At 35.9% G+C, this 13,775-nt stretch overlaps 2 protein-coding genes and 2 pseudogenes across 4 annotated transcripts; 3 read left to right on the plus strand and 1 right to left on the minus strand.

Annotated features, from left to right (window-relative positions):
* The first annotated feature begins 328 nt into the window (after positions 1-328).
* BRX (DZC (Disease resistance/zinc finger/chromosome condensation-like region) domain containing protein) lies at positions 329-5,005 on the plus strand. Its single transcript, XM_087504644.1, has 7 exons — positions 329-571; positions 1,158-1,305; positions 2,614-2,780; positions 3,547-3,938; positions 4,137-4,266; positions 4,352-4,674; positions 4,777-5,005. Exons 3-7 carry the CDS (start codon positions 2,667-2,669, stop codon positions 4,853-4,855), a joined length of 1,038 nt encoding a protein of 345 aa, XP_087360770.1. The 5' UTR covers positions 329-571; positions 1,158-1,305; positions 2,614-2,666; the 3' UTR covers positions 4,856-5,005.
* A 1,058-nt stretch (positions 5,006-6,063) lies between these two features.
* NIP3;1 (NOD26-like intrinsic protein 3;1) lies at positions 6,064-8,070 on the plus strand. 3 transcript variants are annotated; one of them, XM_010501437.2, is made up of 4 exons: positions 6,064-6,262; positions 6,863-7,087; positions 7,233-7,513; positions 7,610-8,070. In XM_010501437.2, exons 1-4 carry the CDS (start codon positions 6,131-6,133, stop codon positions 7,941-7,943), a joined length of 972 nt encoding a protein of 323 aa, XP_010499739.1. In that variant the 5' UTR covers positions 6,064-6,130; the 3' UTR covers positions 7,944-8,070. The 3 variants fall into 3 exon arrangements, with proteins under 3 accessions (XP_010499739.1, XP_019097370.1, XP_087360778.1); XM_019241825.2 differs by lacking the exon at positions 7,233-7,513 and having other exon boundaries at positions 6,070-6,262; XM_087504652.1 differs by having other exon boundaries at positions 6,070-6,262; positions 7,233-7,612.
* Positions 8,071-10,364: 2,294 nt separating this feature from the next.
* LOC104777226 (agamous-like MADS-box protein AGL93 pseudogene) lies at positions 10,365-11,282 on the minus strand (annotated as a pseudogene).
* Positions 11,283-11,957: 675 nt separating this feature from the next.
* Positions 11,958-13,238, plus strand: LOC104777227 (cell division cycle 20.1, cofactor of APC complex pseudogene; annotated as a pseudogene).
* The last annotated feature ends 537 nt before the right edge of the window (positions 13,239-13,775 follow it).

The raw sequence follows: 13,775 nt of genomic DNA on the forward strand, positions 1-13,775 counted from the left end.
ACACACACACATGTACATGACAAAACCAAGCAAAGCGAATGGTGATGCGACGGTTCCCTAAGCCTTGTCAAATATATCGTGACCAAAACCCGACCCGGTTTCAGCTGTCTTAAACCAATCGTGAACCGCCACGTAAGCAACTTACAGCACACGTAAGCCATCTCCGTCACCGGGTAGACAACATGGGCCCTCGCTGCCGTCTCTCCCCGAGACCAACCTTTCATCGGCACACCAAAAAAACAAACTCCGTTAAGTCACGGTCTTTTTAAACATTTAACGCCGTTAAAAAATAGATAATATAAATACTCTTCGAACCTCTTTGTCTCTTCTCTTTCTCTTCGTCTCTCTACTAGTTAGAAAGAAACACACAACAAAACAAAAAAACAACTCGGAGCTCTGTTGCAGTTCCCGGGTCACCCGATAACCCGAATTCTCAACCCGGTTTCGTTCGTTCGTTTTCGTTCTCTTACATATTTATCTCCGAGAAGACGAAGAAGATTTTCTAGAGATTTTTGATTTGGAGCTTTTGTTCAGAATCAGATTCCAGTTTTACACGAAGTAAGACGTTCAGGTCAGTACTACGACACAAAGGTGTTATGATCTGAAATTTTCTCGGGAAAATAATAAAACAGAGAGATTCGTTACTTTGTTTTTTCTTGTTCTGTAGAAACGATTAGTCACTGATTTTATTTTTACCGATCGATCTTTTCATAAAAAATTTCCCGGAAAAAAAACAAAAGAAAGATTCAGCGTGTTTTTTTTTTTGTATTTAAAAAAATTACACTGTCACACACTTTGATTGATTTGATTTTTTGACAGATTCGATTCGTCGTTTCTCTCTGATAAAAACCAAATAAGTTTCCATAATTTTTTTCCTCAGATTTTTTCTTTCTCACTAAACCCAATTAATCAGAAACTTTCCAGGGGAAAATGTTACATTCAATTTCAATAAAAATAAATTCAAAAATTTCCCGGTATTTATTGTCGTTCCATTACTTTTAACCCTTTATTTTTTGAGAAAATAAAACGTTGCTAAATAATAATAATAATCATAAATTGTATTCGTCCTTTTGTTTTCTAGTATACATTTATTACAATAACTACTGTGTCTGTAACACAACACCACTAATCTCTCTCTCTTTCTTTACTCTCTGCAGCCATTGATGGTCTATTTATAGGCTTAGACACAGAGCCGAACCCCACTCGTGCCGGCGTCCTAAATAGACTAATCCTTCCTTCCACAGAGCAAAACATAAATCTTACAATCAACTTGTTTTGTTGTTTCTCAGATATCGAAAAAAAAAGGTTAGTACTTGAGTATATTTTAAAACTCTACATTCTAAATCAAGATTTAATGTTTGGGTCTTTATTTTTGATTGAAATGATTTAAAAAAAAAAATTAAAATATTCCATGAAGAAGAAGTCGTTTTCTGAGGTGAGAATAATAATAGGCTTTTGTATCAGTTTTTTTGTTTTGTTTACTTTCGAATATATATATCCATAGAGCTCTTCTCATGTCGCGACACGGTTTAGATTGGTCCATCATCACTCATAAACCCTAAATATAGTAACCAAACTCTTTTTCTTTTTCTTAACACGTGACTGTCAATATTCCTTTTTCTTGTTAAAAAAACTTATTTTATTTTTCCTTTTTCATTGATTCGAATTATTATTATTATTTTTTTACTTCATCGGTTCTAAATTGTGTTAAGCACGGGGATGGGAATCAGAACATATTATTTTAAGTAGACTCATATAAATAATTTAAGTTTTTGAAAAATGTCAGAAATTTCGGCTACTGTAAAAAAAATTTAAAATGTAATTATACTAGAGCTTTTTTTGTTAGTTGAGGGATCGGATCTTTGCTGCACACATTTAAAGTAGAATAAAGAACCATTGGTCTCTGTTATGATCTTCTTTAGAATATTATATTACTTGTAAAATAATGTGTTTTATATACCATTTCAGGTGTTTGGATTTGCACATTTTTTTTTCCTTGCACTGGGGTCCTATCCTCTGATCCCCAAACTCTTTTTTTTTTTTTTTTAATAAAGAAAAATATAACTTGTAGTTTTAACACTTTTGTCTCTATCAAGATCACTCCACTAATTTAAACATATATTGGTTTCCCATTTTTTTTTGGTTTTCATAGATGGATTTAGTTCTTGAGATATTTATAGCATTGGTTCTTCATGAGAGTTAAACAACCAATTTATCAATCAAGTTTCATTTTTCTATTTATAACATGAGTAGTAGTTGTTTCCTGACTAGAGAGATATGTCATCAACAACTTTGTCCTTTTCTGTTTGTGTGTTGCGTTATAAGAAAACGACAATTTTAAAAATCCAAGTTCTCTTTTTATATGTTTCCAACTTCTCTAACTAATGTTTACAATTGTCTTGTTACTATTGTAGGACAACTCTCATCATTTCCCTATATTTATTTAAATGTGTACTATGATGATTACATAAGCTCTCTCTACCCGTGTTATAATGTCGGATTGTGGATTTAGCACTACTCTACGTTTTTTTAAAAAATTATTCATTTTGCGTAGAGTAGTAGAGGTTTGGTTGTGAGATGTGTTTTTTAAGTAGGAGACTCTGGTTTTTATAGGGGCTGATAAGGCAGAGAGAAACACACATACAAGAAAAAAGAGAGGGGCAAAGATGTTTTCTTGTATAGCTTGTTCCAAAGCAGACGGAGGTGAAGAAGTTGAACATGGAGCGCGTGGTGGCACCACTCCCAATACTAAAGAAGCCGTCAAAAGCCTAACCATACAGGTCTCTCTCTCTCTCTCTCAATCTCAGTATCTTCTTTCTTTGTTGATCCTTCTCTGCTTTTTTTCTTTCACTTTATTCTATTGCTTTTTTTCTCCCCTTGCTCGTGAAACAACAAACTTTAGATATAAGTAACGTACGGTCCATAGATTTGACTCATATTCGTTTCTTTTATCTTAGAGATTCTATTTACCAAAGGATAGATAGAGGGTTACTACTGTTGTTTTAGGACAGAGAGATCTTACAGTGATGCAACTTCACTTCACTTTGGAATCTTTCACTAGATCTCTCTTTTAATAGTTTTCATGTCAGTGTTTGTTTCCTCCCCTATGTGACTAGGCATGAAAGTCAAAACAACTATACTAAAACAATTTAAATTTATAGGATTATATAGTGGCTGATTAAAGCTTATGATGATGGGCCATGCTTTGATGAATATTGCTAATGAAGACTGATCTAAATACATACCTAGACAGGGAATAAAGAAAGGGTTTGAGGGTGGGGGTAACTATTTTAGTAAAATCAAAAGAACAAATAACAAAATAAAAAGTGGGCCGGTATGATTGTGTTTTTGCAGACTGAGAAAGACAAGTTGAAGTATTTTTTTATATACTTATGTTAGATCTCATTAGCTTTACTGAATGTTCTTTTAAGAATGATCAATCATCATAGTAGACCTCCTTTTTAACTTCGTTAGGCTTAAAAAAATATACTTAGTCATGGTTAAAGGCCTAATCGGTGTTTTTTGGGTGCCTATTATGTTATGCAGATCAAAGATATGGCTTTAAAATTCTCTGGTGCTTATAAACAATGCAAGCCATGCACTGGTTCCTCTAGCAGCCCTTTAAAGAAAGGACATAGACATTTCCCGGATTATGACAATGCTTCTGAAGGTGTTCCATATCCTTACATGGGTGGAAGTGCGGGTTCAACTCCTGCTTGGGACTTCACAAACTCTTCTCACCATCCAGCTGGACGGTCAGACTCAAAATTTACATCAATATATGGAAATGATCGGGAATCTATCTCTGCACAGTCTTGTGATGTGGTACTGGATGATGAAGGGCCTAAAGAGTGGATGGCTCAAGTAGAACCTGGTGTTCATATTACATTCGCTTCGCTTCCTACTGGAGGAAACGATCTCAAACGGATCCGCTTCAGGTATTTAAATAACTCAAAACAACCTTTATGTCTGTGCTCTTTTTTAGTTTGTCTTGTCTCCTGTTTCGATATGTATGTTGGTAGGTTTAGTTAGACATTGCTTGAGACACCAAGTGCTTAAGATATATCTCACTTCATGACTTCTACAGCTAAAACATGAGATAGAAATTTACCATTACTTCTGTTTTCTTTTGAAAGCCGGGAGATGTTTGATAAGTGGCAAGCACAACGGTGGTGGGGTGAGAACTATGACAAGATCGTTGAGCTTTACAATGTACAAAGATTTAACCGCCAAGCTCTACAAACGCCTGCTAGATCCGAGGATCAGGTCTTTCATCTTTCTCTTCAGACAAGAACCTTTGTGAACCTTATCTTTTATTCACCAAAGAAGGTAACACAAGTTTATTTTTCAGTCACAGAGAGATTCAACGTACTCTAAGATGGATTCAGCGAGAGAAAGCAAAGACTGGACTCCAAGACACAACTTCAGGCCTCCAGGAAATGTCCCACATCACTTCTATGGCGGCTCTAGTAACTATGGACCAGGAAGTTATCATGGAGGAGGACCTCCAATGGATGCAGCACGAACCACCACTTCTTCCAGAGATGATCCACCGTCCATGAGCAATGCTAGTGAAATGCAGGCTGAGTGGATCGAAGAGGACGAGCCCGGTGTTTACATTACCATCAGACAATTAGCAGATGGGACTAGAGAGCTACGTCGAGTCAGATTCAGGTATGAATAAAAAACATCTACTAAAATATGCATTTAGGTTGGATTGTTCGATAACCATACGGTAACTAATTGGAGTATATCCTTTTTGGTTAAATCTAACAGCCGGGAACGATTTGGGGAAGTGCATGCAAAGACATGGTGGGAGCAGAACAGAGAGAGAATACAAACACAGTACCTCTAAGAAAAACAAACAAACATTATGAGTCTCTCTCTACCAAATCTTTGATTAATTAATCTCTTTCACACAACAATACAGCTATACACATTTTGCTAATCTTTTGTTCATCTTAATTAGCTTAACATCTATACATAAATCAAGTGTTTTAAATCATCATCTGTAATCAAAGCTGATTACATATACTATCGTTAACAGTTAAAAGTTTAATACAGACAAAAAGCTTTGACCATTAGAAATATACTCATACTATGGACTAGAAGATTAATGCGATCAAACATACTCTCAATTCTACGAGGCTAACTCAAACTGTATCCAGAACTGAAAAAAAAAAAAAAAAAAAAAAACCAACGCAAACGATTATAATTAAGAGGAGGATCAAAGAAAACAAAATTTTAAAAAAAACTTGTGAATTTCTGAAGCGGTAAATACAAGAAGCAAACAAACATGTAAGCAAAGCTTCCTATATTAACCCAAGTCTCTTTGTTTGGAAGTTCATTTCTTATTGATCATAAAATCTGAAAAAACACTCCCCTTCTCGACTAAGAGCTAGAACTACGGGTACGTACGACTGTCCTTTCAGTATTGCCATAACACTTTTTCAACCACTCCATTTATGATGTGCACATGTCTGAGCCGCCGCCTCCAAGATTTGCATGTTCTGTGTCTTCTCCTCCTTCAAGTATCGAGGTATTGCCTTCTTCCATAACATCCATGAATGCAGTATCATGGTCATCCTTCAAGGCCTCCTTTGCAACCTTTGCAGCCTCGAGAGCTAAACTTTCTTTAACCTCTAGCTTGTTTTGATCCTTAAAAACAAGATTGGAAAAGAAACATGTAAACCTTTTAACGTTTATTAATTTTATGATGACTTAACAATGGTAAAAGATCGACCAAGGTTAAGGCAATATGATATCAAGCATACGTTGCATCGTCAGCTGTCAAAAATCTTCCTGTAATGAATTAATTACAGGAAGATTAATTCTAGGAAGATTAATTGTGAATTAAGTCGCCAGATTTTTGTTATTTATTTAATTCTAGGAAGATTTTTAATGACTTTTTGTTACCAAACATTGTTACTCCTCTACGGGGGTTTTAAAATATATGAATTTTTAGTTCTTATTCTCAAAGAACTGATCAACATGTTGTAGAATAAAAAAAAGTCAACTTTAGTATTTGCTTATTTAGTTATTTATATAAGTTCTAACGATTACAAAGTAGAGTTGACTATTGGAGATTCTAAAAATGTTTGGAGAAATGTCACCATAGTTCTATCTATCAATGGCCGAGATCTCTGATATTACTACTCAGACTCAAATCACCGTCTTAGAAATCGAAGATGGTCAATCCGGGAATCATTCATCGTCACCGGATGTCTCAGGTCCTCTTATATCCGTATCGTTCGTTCAAAAGGTGATCGACATGGTTTTCTAAGTTTTATCCTTGTTAGTCAAACTTAAATCTTGATTTTGGTTCTAATTTTTGGTGACTGAATTTTCTTAATTTAATGAAGTATACAAAATCAAACCAAACACACATCTATTTCAAATCCGTTTGGTACAATTGATGGATCTACCACTTGTTCACGTTTAAAATTTGAATCTTTTATTTATATCGTTCATAAATTAGATGGATTTTGTGTGTTTGATCAGGTTTTTGAAAATTAATTCTATTGTAATGTATATGTTAAAGATATAACTAGAATTTATTTTAAAATTAAAACTAAAAAGTAGTAGCTAATACCATTTCAACGAAAATTTGTCATATTTTTTTCTTAGCTTTAGATTTTTAGATATTGTAAAAATTATATATAATCAATACTACTGAATTCAAATTCGGTTTCCTTCAAATGTATCTTGTTGATTAAGTGTCGTTATAGGTTCAATTCATTCTTATCGAGCATCTTGAATTTTGGATATTGCAGCATTACGTGACCCAAAAGTGAAATAGTTTCTCAAGGATCTTATACTATAGTATTTTTTAACATATCTTATTATTGTACTTTCTATATAGTTGATTGGAGAGTTCGTAGGAACATTCACTATGATATTTGCCGGCTGCTCGGCCATCGTGGTAAATGAGACGTACGGTAAACCGGTGACACTTCCTGGTATAGCTTTGGTATGGGGACTAACCGTAATGGTTATGATCTACTCAATTGGTCACGTCTCCGGTGCACATTTCAACCCTGCTGTTTCTATTGCCTTTGCATCTTCTAAAAGGTTCCCTTTTAATCAGGTGAATCTAAAAAACATCTATATCACTAGTAAAAATGCCTCATACTGTTCTTTCGTTTCCATAACTACCCTAGTACCAACCATACCGAAAAAAATTGTATATGTATGTAATGCATTGCATGTGGTTGTAATCGATATCTTTATAGGTTCCAGGGTACATAGCTGCTCAAGTTCTCGGATCAACCTTAGCAGCCGCAACTCTACGGCTTGTTTTCAATCTCAACGACAACGTCTGTAGCCTCAAGGGAGATGTTTATGTGGGAACATATCCCTCAAACTCCAACACGACATCGTTCATAATGGAGTTCATTGCTACTTTCAATCTAATGTTCGTTATATCTGCTGTTGCTACTGATAAACGAGCAACCGGGTCATTCGCAGGAATTGCTATTGGCGCTACCGTAGTGCTCGACATCCTTTTCTCCGGGTAATTAAGCTATAAACCTTTTGATACGTGTTTCAAAGGTTATATTGTTAAAATGTACCATGAAACATTATATTATGTTTTTCATAAATTGGTTAGGCCAATTTCGGGAGCATCTATGAATCCAGCAAGAAGCTTAGGGCCTGCCCTTATATGGGGATGTTATAAGGACTTATGGTTGTACATAGTTTCACCGATCATCGGGGCACTATCAGGTGCATGGACTTACGATATGTTACGATCCACAAAAAAATCATATAAAGAGATTATTCGTCCAAATTGCAATAAAGTTTCTTCGAGAGATCGCCAAGAAGCGTCTCAAGATGAAAATTGTCTTCTACGAGTGGTTGATCCGTCTAACCAGAATTATTTTATATGTTCATCACCTACTAAAATCGACGACAAATGTAATGTCACATGTAAGTTTGAGTGAAAGATCGATGTACGTACTATTCTCCACACTAGTTCAATCCCCATCTTACATTTGGGTTTTGAGATCTCTCATATATTTGTTGGTGTGTTTGTTTTTCTGGCTTAATAAAATGTTGTATATATTTTTATTTTATATGCGCTAAACGATAACAATAAAGAATCAAGAGACTCTTGATCTAGTAGTTTTCTTGAAAAAAATAAAAACAGATAAAAAAAATTATAGATTTGGTATTTGTTAAAAAAAAAAATGATCTAAAAGCTTAAATATTGCTGTTAAATATTGCTGTTAAATATTGCTGGTCGGGGATGGTATTGTTTACCTCAAGAGAGAGAGTCTCTTATGCAGTCTCACTCCTGTTTATGCAGAGGTTGAGGCCTTAGTTTGGGTAATACGATGTATGACTGGGGCGGATAATTAGAATGTTGTTTTCTTTACAGACTGTTCTGATTTTGTGAAAATAGTGTTTTCGCCTTCTGAGCGGCCAGCTTTCAATACGTATTTGGACGAGATTCATGTTGACAAGGGAGAGTTCAGTTCTTTTTCTTTAGGCTTATTCTCTCGTTCACAGAATGGTAAAGCAGATAACTTGGCTCGAGTGTTCTGTCAGTTTCTCGTTTAGTTACCTATATAAACAATGTTTTTTCTTACTGGCTCGTTTGAGCTGATCTTGTAATATGTTGTTAAAAAAACAAAAAAATGACGAAGAAGCCTATGAGAATTTATATGTTCGATTTTTTTTTCCAACATTCAACTTTATATGATAAAAATAATAAAACGGAAAACTATTTACTAATAGAAATTTTATTTTAATGTGGTCAAGAACTAGAAAATGTTCATAAGAAATTACAATGATATTATTAAAGAACTATAAGATGTTAATAACTGTTTTGTTGGTCAAATTAAAATGTTAATAACCATATTAAAATAAATAAATGGTTCGTTTACTCATTTAACTTGGCCAAAAAATACAACATAATTCTTCATGTGGTACAAAGTTAGTAGCGATGTAAAAAAAAGTTGAATTTTGAAGACATCAAACGCAACTACTCATTTGTTTTAACGCTAAAAATATAAGGCCCTGTTCGTTTGGTGAACTAGACAAAATATCTGGATACAGTATCAAGACGCAACACGTGGATGCAACATCTAGATGATGTTCGTTTGTGTTATTGGTTCATGTGTCCATAAATTGTATCTGCTTTTAATTATGTTTGTTTTGTAATTTGATATATGTATCTGGATACAATTTATGTAAAATGCCAAATAAAACCCTTTATTTTATGTTAAATATGTTTTAGTGTATTAAATTTACTTATGTTTTTTTGCTTATTTTGATATTTTCATATATATATATATATACTAAATAAATATTTCAAAATGAGATTTTACGGTTTTAGCGGAAAAATATAATTTTGCGGTTTTGGCGAGAAAACAAGATTTCGCGAGTTTGGTGGGAAAACGTGATTTTGTGGATTTGGCGGGAAAATGAGATTTTGCGGATTTGGCGGGAAAACGAGATTTTGCAGTTTTGGCGGGAAACAAGAATTTGCGAGTTCGACGAGAAAACGTAATTTTGCGGTTTTGGCGGGAAAACAAGATTTTCGCATTTGACGGGAAACGTAATTTTGTGGTTTTGGCGGGAAAACAAAATTTTGCAGTTTTGGCGGGAAAATGAGTTTTCATGTTTTTGTGTTTTTGGTAGGAAAACAAGATTTTGCGGTTTGACGGGAAAAGCTAAATTTTGCGGTTTTTGGCGAAAAAACGAGATTTTGCGGTTTTAGAGAAAAATGAGATTTTGCAGGTTGGTGGGTGAAGAATTGGAATTTTAGAGTTGTATTTATATTAGAATTGAGAAAAAATATTTTGTAATTATTTAATTAAATAGGGGTATTTTTGTGGTACAAAGTTAGTAGCCTCTATCACTTTTTGAGACCTTTCTACCTGTCCAATATGTTTCAACCAACTCTGTTCCAGTTACGTACCTCACAAGAACTCATAGAAATTAAACAAAACTCATTCATAGGAACAAGGTAGTAGGAACGTTGTACTTGAACTAATTATGATTTTACTTTTTTTGTTATATCATCTTCGAATTTTAGATACTAGAGCACACAGTTAGGAGCATCAATCAAAAACTCTGTGCCTTAATGTTCAAAAACAAGAGCAGTAGCTTCCGTTTCATAGCATCCTCAAGATATTAGAACTGTGGTCTTGTTAGACAGAACAAATTGCTAGACTCATACACTTAACCGTCACTTGCAAAACTGTGGTCTTGCAAACAATACAAATTGCAAAACTGTGGTCTTGCAAACAATACAAATTGCAAAACTGTGGTAGAAGTTCTATTTTCAAGTTGCAAAACTGTGATAGTTCTAACAATATCATCTGTCCGAAGCCGAAGCCAAGACTATGTTACAAAACTTGAGAAAAAAAAAATGCATTCATACTAACCAAAACATACAATTATTCAAAAGATAATAACAAAAATTCTCGACTTATTACAAACCCTAAAATCTAAATTGGTCACAACAAAGTTGTCCCAAGTGAAGCCGAACTCGTCGATGGGTCAAAGGTAGAAACAGAGGAGTCAGGGAGTTGGCAGAAGCTACCGTTGTCATGGTTATAGAGAAAGACTGAAAATTTGCTCTGATGTTGTTGAGTCAATGATGGCGTCGATAGGTCTTGCTCTGTTCCGCTCATCAATGATGGATCTGGTGTGAAGAAGCCGCCGGAAGACACCACATGGTTCTTCTGATTGGGTTCCGTCTGGTTCTGTAACCGAAGAAGCTTATCTTGTAACACCCGTAGAGAACTCTCTAACGAAGCCTCCATCTCCAAAACTTTCTCAGAGAATCTGTTGTCCGTGATATCAAAAGATGTCTTCTTGTCTTTGAGGCCGGTCTTCTTATTCAGAAACAGAGAAAGGTTTGTGCTTTTCTTGCGTCTCTCCCTATCGTTGAGTTTGCTGAATCTCTCCGCCATGTCTCGAACCTTGGATTGATCTTCCGGCCATGTCCTGACGAGTTCTCCGTCACGGTTGTAGTATATAACACAGACTTCGACATCGCATAGGATTGAAAGCTCGGAGGCTTTCTTAAACATGGTATGTTCTCTCATAGGAAGATTCGTTGTCTTCTTTGATACGGAAGAGAGCGAGGGTTGTTTCTTGAACATCTTCGGTTTCTCACCTACAACAATTTCGTTGTTTTGTCCTTCGTCAACATTGAAGAAGAAGAAGCCATCATTGTACGTCGCTACGTTGTTTGTTTACAGAGAAAAAAAAAGAGAGTAAAAGAAGAAGCTTTAGTTTCTTGACAGAGAGAAAATAAAAAATAAAAACTCTTTGGAGAACTAGGGTAAAACACAACACGGTTCAGGGTTATTATATATAATTGTAATTCTCCTTTTTCTCGTTTGTTTCAATTTTACTATATCAATCTAAATCGTATGTATCTATATATAATTAATCAGAGAAAACGAAAGAAATCCTAAATTGCTCTCTCGATCGTCATCTCACATTTATCAGCGATGAAACTCTTGTCTCTGTGTTGAAATTGACTAACGCTTCTTTCTTTGCAGGCTTTATTTGCTTAATCTCTGATCGACGAAACTGAACTCTTGTCTCTCTGTTCGAATTCACTAACGCTTCTTTCTTTGCATGGCTTTATTTGATTGATTGATCTCTTTGTCTATCAGCGACCAAACTAAACTCTTGTCTCTGTGTTGGAATTGACTAACGCTTCTTTCTTTGCAGGCTTTATTTGGTTATATCTCTCATCGACGAAACTCAACTTTTCTCTTTGTGTTCGAATATTGACTAACGCTTCTGTCTTTGCAGGCTTTATTTGATTAGTCTCTCTTTGTATTCGAATATTGACTAACGCTTCTGTCTTTGCAGGCTTTGTTTGATTTTCGTTTCTTTTGAGTGTGTTTGGTAATGATGAATATGACAGGTTGGTATTCAACGAAAGAACACTTTCTCCCCAGGAAGCGATCCAAGGAAAGTTTTGATAGGTTTATACCAAATAGGGCTGCGATGGACTTTGACTACGCTCATTACGCTCTAACTGAAGGAAGAAAAGTTAAGGATGAGGTAACTTCACCATCAAGAAAAGCCTACATAGAAGGATTAGCAGAGACAATGAATATGAATAGAAGGCGGATTCTCGCCTTCAGAAACAGACCTCTAGCTCGGCTTTCTACTAGTATTCACTCTGCTTCTTCTGATCCTCACCTACAACAACCTAGATCTGTAAAGCCTCGTAGATACATTCGTCAGACTTGTGAGAGAGTCTTGGACCTACCTGATATAGCCGATGACTTCTACCTTAACTTGTTGGACTGTAGCAGTGCTAATGTTCTAGCCATGGCTTTGGGAGACACTGTTTACTTGCGGAATGCATCCACTGATCTTACATTTGAGCTTGTGACCGTTGATGAAGAGGAGGGACCTGTCACAAGCGTTAACTGGACGCAAGATGGTAAATCTCTTGCAGTTGGTCTTCACAACTCTGAAGTGCAGCTGTGGGATTCTTCTGATGGTAGACTGATAGAAACATTGAAAGGTGGTCACCAATCAAGAGTAGGATCATTGGCATGGAACAATCACATTCTAACAACTGGAGGAAAGGACGGACGGGTCATCAACAATGATGTGCGGATGAGATCGCCCATTGTGGCAACTTACGTGGGTCAAACTGAAGAGGTTTGTGGTCTCAAGTGATTAGGATCAGGACAACAACTAGCAAGTGGTGGGAACGACAACATGGTACACGTATGGGATCGTTCCTCCAACTCAACTAGGCAATGGCTGAATAGGTTTGAGGAACATAGAGCTGCTGTGAAAGCTCTTGCGTGGTGCCCTTTCCAATCGAGTTTGCTTGCAACTGGTAGTGGTGGCGGAGATCAGACGATTAAGTTCTGGAATACACTCACTGGGGCTTGCTTAAATTCAGTTGACACCGGCTCTCAAGTTTCTTCACTGCTATGGAGCAAAAACGAAAGAGAATTGCTTAGCTCACATGGGTATACACAGAATCAGCTTACACTTTGGAAGTACCCATCCATGGTGAAAATGGCTGAACTCACTGGTCATACATCAAGAGTTCTTTATATGGCACAGAGTCCGGATGGGTGTATCGTGGCTTCAGCAGCACCAGCACCATACGAGTCTCTCAAGTTTTGGAATGTTTTTGGAGTACTAGGGACCGTCAAGAAAGCTGTTCCAAAAGTAGCTCCAGAGCCATTTTCTCATGTTAATCATATTCGTTGAAAATGTGAAGACTCTTTTTGACACTTGACATCAAACGGATTCTGAGTATTAGTTAGTGTTGTTGTCAATTATTATAGGCAGTGTTATTAGATCTCCAAATATAGCCTTAGTTTTGTCTCTTTTTTTTAAGAAAAGTAAACAAGATTTTAAGAACAGGTTTTAGTGTGTTGGCATTTGGGACCTCGTCCACTCTTTGAGCTCTCTCACACTCTCTTATGCTCTGTTTCTATCCTCTGTTTTAACAGAAGAATGTTCCACTCTTTTGTGTTTGTTTTGTGTTCTTTGATAACACACAAAACGTTTTAGAAAGAGACAAGAGATAAATTTTAAAGACCAACAGTTTTGAGTCCCTAAAAGTATTTTTGTGCTGGAGTTTTGATCCAATCATAAGGCACGTTTCTATAACAAAACTGTTCTCGGCTCTTAGGCCATCTTATAGGTGGTTTATACCTGTCTGGTGGTGGGATTAAACACCCGCTTTTTTTCATAAACCGCAGGACAATGACGCTCCAAGAAACTTAAGCCATGACTACCATATTTTATCCACCTCTGAGAGAACA

The sequence above is a fragment of the Camelina sativa genome, chromosome 3 (assembly GCF_030686135.1).
Source record: "Camelina sativa cultivar CO46 ecotype springtype chromosome 3, ASM3068613v1".
Taxonomy (NCBI): Eukaryota; Viridiplantae; Streptophyta; class Magnoliopsida; order Brassicales; family Brassicaceae; genus Camelina; species Camelina sativa.

What these genes read in the sequence shown, in the direction of transcription:
- BRX (XM_087504644.1), top strand. Translation starts at nt 2,667, where the DNA reads ATGTTTTCTTGTATAGCTTGTTCCAAAGCAGACGGAGGTGAAGAAGTT. An exon ending in TCAAAAGCCTAACCATACAG is followed by an intron (nt 2,781 to 3,546) that starts GTCTCTCTCTCT and finishes TATGTTATGCAG; the next exon opens with ATCAAAGATATGGCTTTAAA. An exon ending in CTGCTAGATCCGAGGATCAG is followed by an intron (nt 4,267 to 4,351) that starts GTCTTTCATCTT and finishes TTTATTTTTCAG; the next exon opens with TCACAGAGAGATTCAACGTA.